General features: G+C 43.9%; 1 protein-coding gene across 2 annotated transcripts in view; it reads right to left on the bottom strand.

Moving 5' to 3' along the window:
- The window catches only part of Mapre2 (microtubule-associated protein, RP/EB family, member 2), a 140805-nt gene that overhangs the window by 121160 nt on the left and 6526 nt on the right, over window positions 1-13119 (bottom strand). For both annotated transcript variants that reach the window (XM_039097097.2, XM_039097095.2), the window contains exon 2: window positions 212-273. Coding sequence is in view for 1 of the 2 variants with exons in the window: in XM_039097095.2 (XP_038953023.1) it covers window positions 212-273 (62 nt within the window). In the remaining variant the exon portion in view is untranslated. The remainder of the gene's footprint in view (window positions 1-211; window positions 274-13119) is intronic.

The following is a 13119-nucleotide window of genomic DNA, read 5'->3' as shown; positions in this document are numbered from 1 at the left end:
TTTCTGTTAGCAGTCACTAGCTCTAAGCACACTTGGGAGGGAGGGCATCATTTGAAGAGTACATAGTACTCTTTACATAGTACATTTACTCAAACACTGGCTTTAACCATGCAATAGACTTTTTAAAAACAAGCCAGCCATTTAGGCAGTCCATACCAGGCCAATTTAATTCACAAATGGAATCTACAAGGTAGTCATATTGAAACCTTACTTTGAACATCCAGGCACTCTCCCTGGCTGTTGAAGCGAGTGGTTCTTCTGGGAAATGGGACCCTGGAAGAAGACAAAACACAAGGAAAAGAATTGAGTGAAGTAACGTCATGAAAACACTGTAGATCAATGGAAAAAGAACTTAAAGAAAGCATATTCCACAAATACCCAAAACTGACTGATTTTGCTTGGAAATTTTGAAATTTTAGTATAATGGCAGATCTAGAAAAAGAATTGTTTTCATCCCCCAACCTCCCTAGCATGGTGTGAAGAGAAAAAGCCCTGCGTCTGTACTGGAATGATGGCTTAATGATTATGAGCACTGGTTGCTCTTCCAGAGGTCCTGGGTTCAATTCCTGGCACCCACATGGCAGCTTATCGCTGTCTGTAACTTCAAGGAATCTAAAAGTCCTGTGTCATCAGATAACCCAGAAGCAGGCCCCTCCTGAGGCATTATGAGCCTTATCAGTTAGAGCTCAAACTTGCATAAAATTTATTTTATGACTTATTTTATGATAAGCCAGACTTGAAAAGATACACACAACAGATGCTCATTTGTTTTCTTTCTTTCTTTTTTTTCTTTTTTCTTTTTTTCGGAGCTGGGGACCGAACCCAGGGCCTTGCGCTTGCCTAACAAGTGCTCTACCACTGAGCTAAATCCCCAGCCCCACTCATTTGTTTTCTATCAGTTCACTACTCCCTCTAACACACTACTTGGCTGCACCTTATAGTCAATGACTGGTATACCCAGTTCTAGAGGCTGAGTGATGTGGCAGGTCCTGGGTTCAAGACCCACCATGGGGACGTCTGTGGCTACTGGGGAGAGACTAATGGTCCCACTGGATACTGCTAAAAGTGACCTGCTATACATGTCTTTCCCATCACCCCCAGCAACAAGTGAGAGAAGACTCATCTGCTGTGTTTCCACAACCAACTCAGAGATGCTTCTGATCGTTATCCAGAACCAACCACACAAAAATCAACATATCTGCAACACATCTAACACAATGAGGTTCATCCTGGACAAAGCTCTGAAGTTACTACTGCTGATTTTTAAATGGGGAATTGGTAGGATTTTTACAGTTTCCGTACAAGGGTAGTGAAAGAGAAAAGAATAATCTGGTAACAGGTGAACAATAAAAGCATGGGTAAAGATGGCTGCCGTCTTGTTTTTGTTGTTGTTTTGTTTGGTTTTGTTTTTCCTGACTGTCTTAGAACTCACCCTGTAGCCCACGCTGGTCTTGAACTCAGAGATTTGCCTACCTCTGTCTCTGGGGTGCTGAGATCAAAGGCGTGGGCCATGACCACACAGCCAGGTTGTTACACAGGGAACACATTACCTAGTCCAGGAGGCTGAAACCCCAGAGTCTCCAAAAACTGAGTCTCGTTGAATGGTGACACGATGCCACAAGTAGAGGATGTCACAGCCTGAAGCTGTTCTATGTAGATAACTATTTAAAATATTATATGAAATGACCTTGAGGCTATATGCCCAAGGCATATATGAAACACAATGAATTTTGTTGAAATTCTGTTGAAATCTCATATCTGGTGCCAAGCATTCAGATAAGAGAAACTTAACTGTAGGGTTCCAAGTTCAGATAAAAACTTAATTCTCTGCCTTATTTAAAAGGCAGAAAAATCCATAGTAATGCTTTTAAGAAGTAGATTTAGATAAACTCATACACACACACACACACACACACACACACACACACACACACATCTCAGGTAGAATAAATGTCCATATATGTTTTATAACAGAATTTATGTCTGCATGGATATTTTACATGCTTTTATAATTTAATACTAGTTTCATAAACTTAAAATCAGATTAAAAAAACCTAGTTCTCAACAATTTTTGACTCCTAAAGTCTCCCAATTTTTCAGAAATCTTAACAGCTTAGAATAAAATTTTCATTTGCCTTCTTTATTAAGCTAGTTCTCAGTAGCTTTGTTACCAAACAAGAGGTTGCCTACCAAGCGCTGAGGCAGGAGCACAAGTTTATCTGCAAACTAGATAATTAGCCCTTAGAAGATGCTGTCTCATCTACACACAAGTGACCTTTCTCTGTTTACTCAAAACAGCCAGTTGCTAATTTCTCGGCAGCTGTGACAGAGCAGCTTGGAGAATCGTGAGCTCATCTATGGAGCCCTGTATGTGCTAGACAGTTCACTAATTTAATTGAATTTTATTAGATAAAACAATCTTACAAACAAAACGGAGGCTCAGAGCAATGGGGCTCAGAGTAATGGGGGCGAGATGTACAGTGGGCAGGGCTGTACCTCACAGACCTTACCATCTATCTGTTCTCTCTTTCCTCACACTTTGAATTGTAAAAACCAGTCCCCTGGGGCTGGAGAGATGGCTCAGTGGTAAAGGCTCTCCCTGCTTTTGGAGAGCATCCAGTTCAGTTCCTAGCACCTACATGGCAGCTCACAACTGACCGTAACTCTGGTTCCCGCAAATCTCACATCTCTGCAGGGCCTCAGCACATGCGTACAGGCAAAACACACATGCACATAAAATATAAATAAATCTTTTTTTTTAAAGCCAGTCCTTTGATACATCTTAGAATCTGCTTAGAAAAAAGAAGACATAAGCAAGCAAGGAGGAAGTCTTTGGGATCCAGAGCCTAGCAAATATTCTTAGTTTTGACATCAGAATTATAGTCTGTTAAAAGCAAATAAACTGATGTTTATCAAAATTAAAAATTTTTGTCCAGGTGAAGCAGACAAATCCCCTGATGTGATTCTCCTACATTTCCACTCTCCATTCCTTATGTGTGTGAATGCTATGCCTGCATGGATGTTTGTATAGCATAGGAATGCCTGGTCTCATGAGGGTCAGAAAACAGACTCAGAACTTGAGTTACAGGGAGTAGTGAGCCACTGTGAGGATCCTGGGAATCCAATCCAGGTCCTCTGTAAGAACAGCAAGTGCTCTTAACCTCCAAGTCATCTCTCTAGCCGCCAGTCTGTCCAATTCTCCATCAAAATTCCTAACGTTGATACAAATGCATACAGTGAAAGCTGAAAGTGAATTCTTTTTTTTTTTTTTTTTTGGTTCTTTTTTTTCAGAGCTGGGGACCGAACCCAGGGTCTTGCGCTTCCTAGGTAAGTGCTCTACCACTGAGCTAAATCCCCAGCCCCTGAAAGTGAATTCTAAACACCAGTTTGGTACCTCATGCATTTTAATGAATCTCTATTCTCTGAAGTTCACACTGAGCAGGGATCCCTCTGAATTCCACATCTCTCTGCATAGGAGTAGAATTTTATTCTTTCCTGGACTTTGTGGACAAGGCAGGTGGTCTGTCTCTCACTCTGTCGTCTCCTACAGACTGCGGTCTTCTGTCATTTTAAGCACCAGGTAGCTCTTCTTCAGAAACAGGCATCAAGAAACCAGCCCCTCTCTCTATGATTTATTTTAATCAAAATTTGTTAGGATACAAATCATGGCAGGATCAAGCAAAGCACATTTTCTGTTTCATAGAAGTCTACTCTCTAGAAGTTTCCAATCCTTCTGCTTTCAACAAACCCAGAATTCCAGCATCTTATGTCCAAGGTATGCCACCAGAATATCTGTTTCACCTAGGACGATCTCTCTACCCCTGAACTCAAACAACCGTTGTCTTTATGCCTGGCCATAAAATGCTAGGAACATAAGAGAAACATCAGGAGGAAACATGGATGTAAAAGTATCTCTAATCATGCAAGCCACTGGATAATTTACTATTCTTTCTGCTTTGTAGCTGGCCAGTTTATCCTCTGATCTACACGAGGTCAGATCATTCTGTTCTTAGAGACAGCATCAGGCCTCCCGAGTTGCCTCTAGCTTTTCTAAGAAGGTGTCAGGGCTGGGGCCTGGGCCTGGTTTGCTCCCAGGGTTTGACTCAGCCTTCCCAGGTCTTCAGAATGGGTTGTATCCTGGATTCCAAACTCCCTACTGCATTCTGAGATTCTGAACGGCTCCAGCTGCCGATTATACTCTATCCTGTGGGAGGTCCACGACTTTCTAGGAACAGGCATCTTATAAACATTAACAGAGAGGCACATGCTGTTAATCCTGAGACTGATCTTGCTTGATACCAACTTCCAGCAAGCACATCAATTAGTGGTCTTGCGCTGGGACTGTGGCCTCTCCAGGGGCAGCCTAGGGCTGCTCACTGACGGGAAACACAGGGCTCAGCATGCACCAGAGAAACCAAAACCCAAGGGCGGAGGGTATGCGCTGGCAAAGGAGGTCAGGTTACACGGGGGCTTGGATATCAAGTCTACTATGACTCATTCTCCTTAAGAAAGACAAATTGGCAAATGATCCATGCTGTATACTTAAGGACTTTGAAAATCTTGCTTGATGATAAAGGGATTTGGGTGGCATATACTGAAGGTGATAATGGTGGTATAAACTCCTCAGGGCTACAGGCTTTGGTTTCTATACACTGGAAGGACAATCCCAAGCGATAGCTACAAATTTGGCTCCTTTTCCTCCAAGCACAGCGTAACCATCTCTTCTTGGAACCCCCACTTCTCCATCTGTTGCTTCCCATGTGAACCAGAACAAAAATAATTTTTAAGACTGCCCTTTCTATTTTAGATTTTTTTTTTTTATAAAAGAGTGGTAACGTGAAAGTAAAATTCTCTGAAAAACAAAACACCCTCCAAAACAAAAACAAACAAAAAACCCCAAAACACCGAGGCAAGCTACACCCATAAGAAATATTGGATCCATGCATTGTAACCCCACAAAATGCTTTTTATAATTGCATCACTGAAGCCAAGCCTTTGTCCATTTTTCACCATGTCACTGGAAAACCAGTAAGTGGAGAACAGCCCTTTGCTCTGTGTGATGGACACCAACACATAGGAAAGTGGGAAAGTTGCCTGGAGAGCCTCAGTTTCTTGTTTTCTGTCACAGTTTATGGTACAGTGTTCGAGACATGGTGGATACTCAAGGCATGTTTTCCTTGTGTCCCGTCTTTGTAATCCGTTATTCTCCTGGCCCACCGAGGAAGCAGCATATTAAAAGTATTGCAGGGCTTTGACAGGCTAACAGAGACGTTAGGACATTGGTGTTCAGCGGGCATGGTCTTCCTTAAAACATGGATGACTTCACCTTGTGCTGTGTGCTTTGGGAAAATCTTTTTTTCAGAGTATGAAACATGTTAGTAAGTGACTGGAACTGTGGAAACGTTGGCAGAGTGTCTGGACATAAGTTCCCTGTCCAAGCCCATGTGAGGGGCCCAGGACTGCTCTCAGAGCCTCTGCTGTGGGCTTTCCCTTGCAGAGGAATCTACTTCCAACTGTCTGAGTTACGCCAGTATCTCAGACCCTTGAATGGAAGGTGCACGCTGAGCTCTATCTGACTGGAAATACTCCAGGATGTGCCAGAGGTGACGCTCCAATCACACTCAGGGAGGTGCTGTTTAAAGGAGGAGGGTCCAACCAAAATGTGTAAGTATCTGCATGTGTGTGTGCTCACACGTGGGTGCACGTGTGTGTACACGCATAGCTGGAACATGGAAGCCAACCTGAAGTGTTGTCATATTTCAGGTGCCAGCCCTCTTATTTCTTTGAGATGGCAACATCTGAAATTCACCGAGTAGGGTAAATCTAGTGTATCCATGAGCCCCAGAAAGTCTCTGGTCTCTGCCTCACAATACTGGGATTAAAAGCCTGAACATTACCATTCTTGGGGTTCTTAGGTAGTTTCTGGGGGACTGAATCCAGGTCTATATGTGACTGAGCAGTCCACCAGCCCCACTTGGAGTTTTTTTTTTTTTTTTTTTTAAAGAAACTTCCTCTCATTATATCTATTGGTGGTTTTTATATATTTTTCTTCATATTTTTATGTGTATGAGTGTGTTGTCTGCATGTATAAGTGCATATCATGTGCACAGCAGTGCCTATGGAGGTGAGAAGCAAGCACTGGATCCTTTGGAACTAGAGTTGTGGGTGTTGTGATCCACCATGTGGGCGCCAGAAACCAAACATGGTTTACTCTTTCGGGAGGCTTGGCCTGTGTCGGCCTGGAAGTTGCTTTATAGACCAGGCTGCCTTCAAACTTGTAGTGATCTTTCTGCCTCTGCCTCTTGAGTGTTGGGATTATAGGCAAGTGCTACATCTGGCTACTGTAAAAATTTGCAAAATTTTAAATATTAGCTTCCAAATCATAACTTCCCTGCTGCCCCCTTGGAGGTCCCCCTGGATGGCTTTTGGCAGGAGTTTTTCTCTCTCCTTTCCTGTGGGAACTCCCTTGGACTCTGACTTGTAGATACAAACTTCTGACCCGGCATCTTCTCCCTTTCGCCATCATTTTCTCTCCCACCCTCGCTGCCCACACCTTCAAGAAGACCCTTTAGACACTAGCCCTCTGGCCATTTCTTTTGCACCCCCAGGATACTGTGCGAAGCCAGTAGGTTTCGATCCTGGGTGTGTGTGTGTGTGGGGGGGGTTTACATATCAGTATCCTGCATATAAGATATTTACATTACCATTCACAGCAGAAACACAATTATAGTAACGAAGCAGAAACGAAATAGTTTTACAGTTGAAGTCACCACGACACGAGGAACTGTGTTAAAGGGTCCAGCATGAGGAAGGCTGAGAACCACTGCTCTAAGGAATATGATTTTGTGTGTTAGGGGTGAGGTTTTCATCCCCACAGAGAGCACAGGCTTGAATGTCACCGGGCAGTCCTGCACTGCCGCCATCTCCTATGGGCTTGGTACTGTGTTAAGAAGTTGGTCGGGAGACTGGTATGAATAAGGTCTGATTTTGTACACCACAAGCAGCAGAATGCTTCTCCCTATGAAAGAGGGCTTTGTGGATATTATTCTTAGGAGGAGAAACCAAGGCACAGACAGAGGCGACAGCTGATACAAATGCTGCTGTGCAAAGGTTCCCAACCACACAGGCTTCCTGCAAGTTCATCCTGGCCCTGCTCACCTTTCCCTTTCCTTGTGTTCCCTTTGTCCATAATAATTTAAACTCAGCCTCATGTATGGCAGCAGCTCCAGGACGCCACCCTCTCAGCTTTACATTGTTCATAGGAGGTTCCTAGTTTTCCTTTTGTCCAGCAGTCACTGAGCACACTTGAGTCAACACCACTTAAGAACGGCTGCTGGGCACAGGTGCTCTGTTAGCACATTACATCGTTAAGTACTTTTCTTGCCAAATCCCAGAAGGGCTGTGCTTCTCCACGTCTTACAGATGCATGAACTTGAGAGAACCCTGTGGCAGGGTTGAGGCCCGAGCCAATGTTTTTCGGCCTGTACAACTGCAAGTTTTGCTGCCACCATACATGCCGGTCATATGCCAGGCACTGTGCTAGATGAGGAGCATCTACACAGAAGACTTACAGGCTGGCTCGGTGGCAAACACAGAAATATGCAGCTATAATCCAGGGCCTCTGAATGCACTGCTCCTGACAGGGAGAGTGGGCACACTAACGGGGAAGATTTATCACTGCTATTGTCTTGATTAGTGTGCAGGGTGTGACTGCTCCTGTCTTGACTACTGTGCAGGGTGTGTAAGGCATTTGTGAGCGTCTTGCCTCTCAATATCGGCTGAGGCGGTATTCAGACTTTATGATTCACTTGGCAATCTTGTTAAAAGACGCACATTGTGAGTCAGTAGCAATGGGTGGGTGTGGGAAGCTGGTATTTATCCCCCTCTAAAAGGCTTTCAGATGACTCTGATGCTGTTGGTCTGAGGACCACCCCTAGACTTAGAAGGTTCGAGTTGACTTCTCTCAGGGCTCTTTGGAAAACCTGCTACTATGGCAACCTAACACACTTAGCCAGATGGCCCATTCACTCGCTGATCCATATTCAAGCTCATCCATTCATAGTCCAGATTCTACAATGGATCAAAGTCAAGCTAAGGTGGAAAGTCCATCCTGGGGCATTAGTGTTTTGTCACTGTCCTTGTCCTGTCACACCTCCAATCCTTCAGGATAATGGATTTGTCCAGCTCTCAGGTCCTTAGGAAAAGTCCTCTTCTCTCTAATTAGCTCAATTAGTTACTTAATTACTTTGCAAATGCACCGAGGTTGATTATAATAAACTTTTATTATTTCCCCTCTGCTGACCAGAATGGATAGCTCTGGATCTCATTATATGAGTACCTTAAGTGAAGTAATTGTTATTTTTCCTGGGCATGTCTGTGTGCATGCACGTGTGTGCTCATTGCACACATATGTGGAGGACAGAGGCTGTCATGGGTGTCTTCCTCCATGCTTTAGTTTATTTATTCTTTTTTTAAAGATTTATTTATTTTATTAATGAATACACTATAGCTGTCTTCAGACACTCCAGAAGACGGTACTAGATCCCATTACAGATGGTTGTGAGCCACCATGTGGTTGCTGGGAATTGAACTCAGGACATCTGGAAGAGCTGTCAGTGCTCTTAACCGCTGAGCCATCTCTCCAGCCCTAGTTTATTTATTCTTAAGACAAGGTTTATTATTGAACTAATTTATTTACACTGGCTAGCCAATAAGCCCCAGGACACCCCTCGCCTCCCCCATCTGTTCGACCCCAGTGCTAGGCTTACCAGCATGTGTAGTCCTGGGTCCTAGGTGTTTGCTTGTTTGTTTGTTTGAGGGTGAGGGAATCTAAACTCTGGTCCTAATGTTTGCGAGGCAAACCCTTGCAAATGAGTCATTTCTTTAGCCTTATTATTTTTATTTGTGTGGACAATGGAGATCACCACACAAACATCCACCGTGCTTGAGAAATGGGAATATGGTCAGGTGATTTGCTGCTCTGTCAGAAGCACACAATAAACTAAAGCCAAGTCTTGCCCCTGTTGTTTCCAAACTAGTTGTACCGAGGGTGTCCACATGTCTGCCCTGAGGTGACATGCCAGTACCACCAGTCTGTCCCACAGCACCTCATTCCAACACCTCCTGAGATGGCCGGCACTTTCAGACACATTCTGAACAGCCAATCACGCCCTCTTTTGATGCACTGGGAATTGGAAGCAGAGAAGTGTCTGTGAATTCCAGAAGGTCAAAGGGCCCCATCTGTGGTGAACTTTGTCAAACCATCCTCATCTCCTCAGTGTGAAATGCTATGGATCTTTCTGAGAGAAAGATGAGGTCATTGGAGGTTGGATCACTATTACAGTTCAGTAAGTTTATGAATTAAGAGGACTTCTGCATCCCCGAGAATCCAGCTATGATTGATAATCCCGTCTCCCAGAAGCATTGGAACCACAGTAAAGAGCCCTGGCTTCAACTCTTCCCCAGTTATTGACTTTAGGTATACCACTTATGTTCTGGGCTTTTGTGTTTATACTTTTCTATAAAGTGTGTCTACATAAAAATCTGCTGCTATACATAAAAAGTCCTTAGCTACCATAAATATTTACATAAGTGGAGAAGACAACTTTACGGTCATTATTAGACAACTGACATGCTGGAAAGAGCTCGGTTGGTAAAGAACTTGCTTTGGAAGATTAAAGAGCTGAGACCCATCTGCAGAACCCACATAGGAGGCTGGCTGTGTCGCTGCATGACTGTAATCCCAGTGCTGAAGGGGTGGAGACAGTTGCATCTCCAGGCTTGCTGGCCAGCTGGCCTAGCCTCAAGGCCACTAAGACTGACCTTGTTTTAAACAAACAAACAAACAAACAAACAAACCCTCCAGTCAACAGCCACAAAGTGGATGTCACCTGAGGAAGGACAGGTTGTCCTCTGGCCTCTAATATGAACTGACATCATAAATGCACCTATGCATACAGGCACGCTGCATGCACACACGCACACACACACATGCAAGCATACATGTACACATATGTGTGCACACAAACACCCACCCACCCCTGAATTTGAATACTGTCTTTGAACACTGAGAGAGTACTGCAGAGTCAGAAGCAGACAATAACAAGCAACTGTAGGAAAGTCCAAACGACTGAAACAGATCAAGGGAAGCCCTTTAAAAACTTTTCCATCAGGGGACATTGAGCCCTGAATTTTCCACAGCCTAGGGGATCTAAGCTATATGGCTAGCCCCTATCCTATCTTAAGGGATCTAAAACAGCTTGACAGAAGGGACCCTAATAAATCCCTGGAGAAGGACCCTTACTGGCTTTTCTCAAGGTGCATAGGAACTAGGGGAGTTAGGATGAGTTAATCAGCAATAAAGCAAAAAATCTTCTTAGAAACTCCCAGCTTTCACACATTCTTGACCAGGCAATTGGTTCCCATGAGTGTTTGCCACTGGGTCTTCCCTCATTAAACAACTTAGAAACAAAGACAATCTATAATAGCTTGCTGGAGGTATTCGTTTGTGCCATGCAAAAACATGACACTTCTAGGTGACTATAGTAGAAAGTTCTCCACTGCTGTTTTTATCTGGAAGGAGGATACATGAGATGATCCCCCTAAGTCACCTGCAGCTTCCAAACCCTTCTACTTAGCACAAACAATGAAAGCATATGATTCCCAGAGCTGTGCGCTGACCCTGAGACCCTTCACTAAACACTGGCGATGCTGTTCATCTGAGACAGATGAACACAACCAGCTCTGATTGAGCCCAGCAGAAGTGGTGAAGTGTCCTGGGCAAGCTGATAGAGTGCAGTGACACCATGGCCCTGGGAAGGAAAGGATGGCTTGTCCCATGTCCCTGAGAAGCTCCACTGGACATTAACTTTCAGGTCTCTGGATGATAAAAAAGTCAATCACTTGTTCATCACAACTGCTGACTTGGGACTTCTATCTACTCAGGACAACTCAATTCCAGCCTTCAAAAGAGAAAGGATTAAAGGAAGTGCTTTATCAAGCTTGGTTTACTCCTGGGTTTAAAGTCTCTTCTTGTCCTTGCATGCTCTGGTGCCTTTGGCAGGTGGCATGTTAGTATCTAGGGACTCAGCAGTAACAGGAGACCAAGAGACACAACCCTGCTTGCCTTCCCTGTATCATGAGGGATGAAGGGGACACAGCACTGTGCTAGATCTGGTCGCTAGCTCTGATTTTTCCTCATCTTCTCTCACCTCCAGCAAGCTATTATAGATGGTGTCTTTATTTCTAAGTTGATTGATGAGGGAGGACCCAGTGGTAACCATTCATGGGATCCAATTGCCTGGGCAGGAATTCGTGAGCATCTGGGAAGTTTCTAAGATGTTTTTGCCTTATTGCTGATTAATTACCTTTTAGAAATGGAGTCTCATTGTATAACCAGGCTGACCTGGAATGTACTATGTAGCCTAGGCCACACAATATTCGTCTATCCTCCCTATTTGGGGTTAAGGTGTGTGCCACCATGTCTGCCTGTGAGTGGATGATTTTAGGATTAATGTATATGCTCTGCCAGAAATCACACTGCTTTAGGCTTTTGAGGAGCTGGCCTGGCACTCTGTATACATTAAATTATTAGATAGTTGAACTTATTGCTACTGCTTCATATTCCAGTATAACTAAATAATTCAACACACTGGCAGATTATTAAAGGTACCTGTTTTCCTTGAGCTTAGAAATTAATTTATGGACTCTTCAAAGGAAAGAATATATTACTTATTATATTTTACTGTAAAAATGAATTACTAACCACCTTTTAGAGTACAGCGATAGTTTGCGGACAGAGGAGAAGTAAAGGCATGATGCTGTCATTTCCTGATAAGACTGGAGTCCACAATGCTGCACTGAGATGTCTGGAGTTGCAGGTTATACACAGCTAAAACAAAGAACCATGTTTGCTGACCACCAGTTCAAACTGCCTTACAGTGACTAAGAAAAAGAGATGGAATGGTCTTCTATCTGACGAGTAAGTTCTGAATCAAGATCATTGTTTAGAGTTAACTTTTGAGCAAAGATGGGGAGTTAGGGATGATCCTTTCTGATCCTAACTCCTGCTTTCTTTAGGACGCCTTAGATCTAATAGATGTTCCATTTTCTTGCTGGCGATCACTTCTCTAATTCTCTTTGTTGTCAGTAGTTGTTGTTTTAATTTTAAAAATCTCTAGCACCTCCACTTAGGATCAACAAACATAATTTTCAGAGAAATGAAGGTAGAAAATTAACAGCAAACTCCACAACAAAACCATCCCCCGCGAAGAGGCCAGTTAAGAATTTCCTTCCCTTGGGATGGGCTCTTAGCCCCATGGGAAAATATGACTCAGGTGAGCTCGGCTTGAGGTTTCTAGACACAGCGCACAATCATCCTTCTACTCAACCTGCTGGCTCGCCTGCTTCTGATTGCCTAACACGGTACACTCGAAAGGTGTCAAGATGACTCTTCCCAACTCCACCCACGGCCCTGGGTCTGAGCAAATTCCCCTGAAGAGTGTCACCACACACCGGGAGGATAAAGTTGAGGCTAGAAAGAAAACCTAATGCACTCTTCTCCAGAGGTGGTGAAGCCGGACTCAGGTGCAGGAGTGGGCAGCAGCTGGTGTCCATGGTGATAGACATGGATAGTGATAGACTCTGAAGGAGAAAAGGCCACAGATACTGGAATATATTACACTGCTTTTCGTCTGTGTGGCTGATTGTGAGGGAAGTTGGTAAGTAGTACCAGGAGGCCCGAGTTCCTTTCAATAAGATAAACAATAGCTCTGTCTAACAGATGGTTCTTGTTTGGCCACGGATTCCAAAGCCCTAACTGGCCCCTCACTACTCAAAACAGGGGCTACGGGCTGATCATCCCTGGCCCCATCAAATTGTCTCTAAGTCCACAGAACGCTCATTCTACAGCAAAAAGCCAAGTCATACAGTGCTATTTCGTCACTTAGTGATTTTTATAAAGTTTATGCATGTGTATGTGTGCTTGTGCATGTGGGTATGTGCATGTATTGTCTGTTTGAGTTTGTGTATCGCACATGTACCAGTGCCTTTGGAGGCTGGAATAAAGTATTGGATCTCCTGGAACTGGAGTTACAGGCAGTTGTGAACGACCAGATGTGG

Source organism: Rattus norvegicus, chromosome 18, assembly GCF_036323735.1.
Source record: "Rattus norvegicus strain BN/NHsdMcwi chromosome 18, GRCr8, whole genome shotgun sequence".
Taxonomy (NCBI): Eukaryota; Metazoa; Chordata; class Mammalia; order Rodentia; family Muridae; genus Rattus; species Rattus norvegicus.
This window is presented reverse-complemented; position numbering and strand designations above follow the sequence as displayed.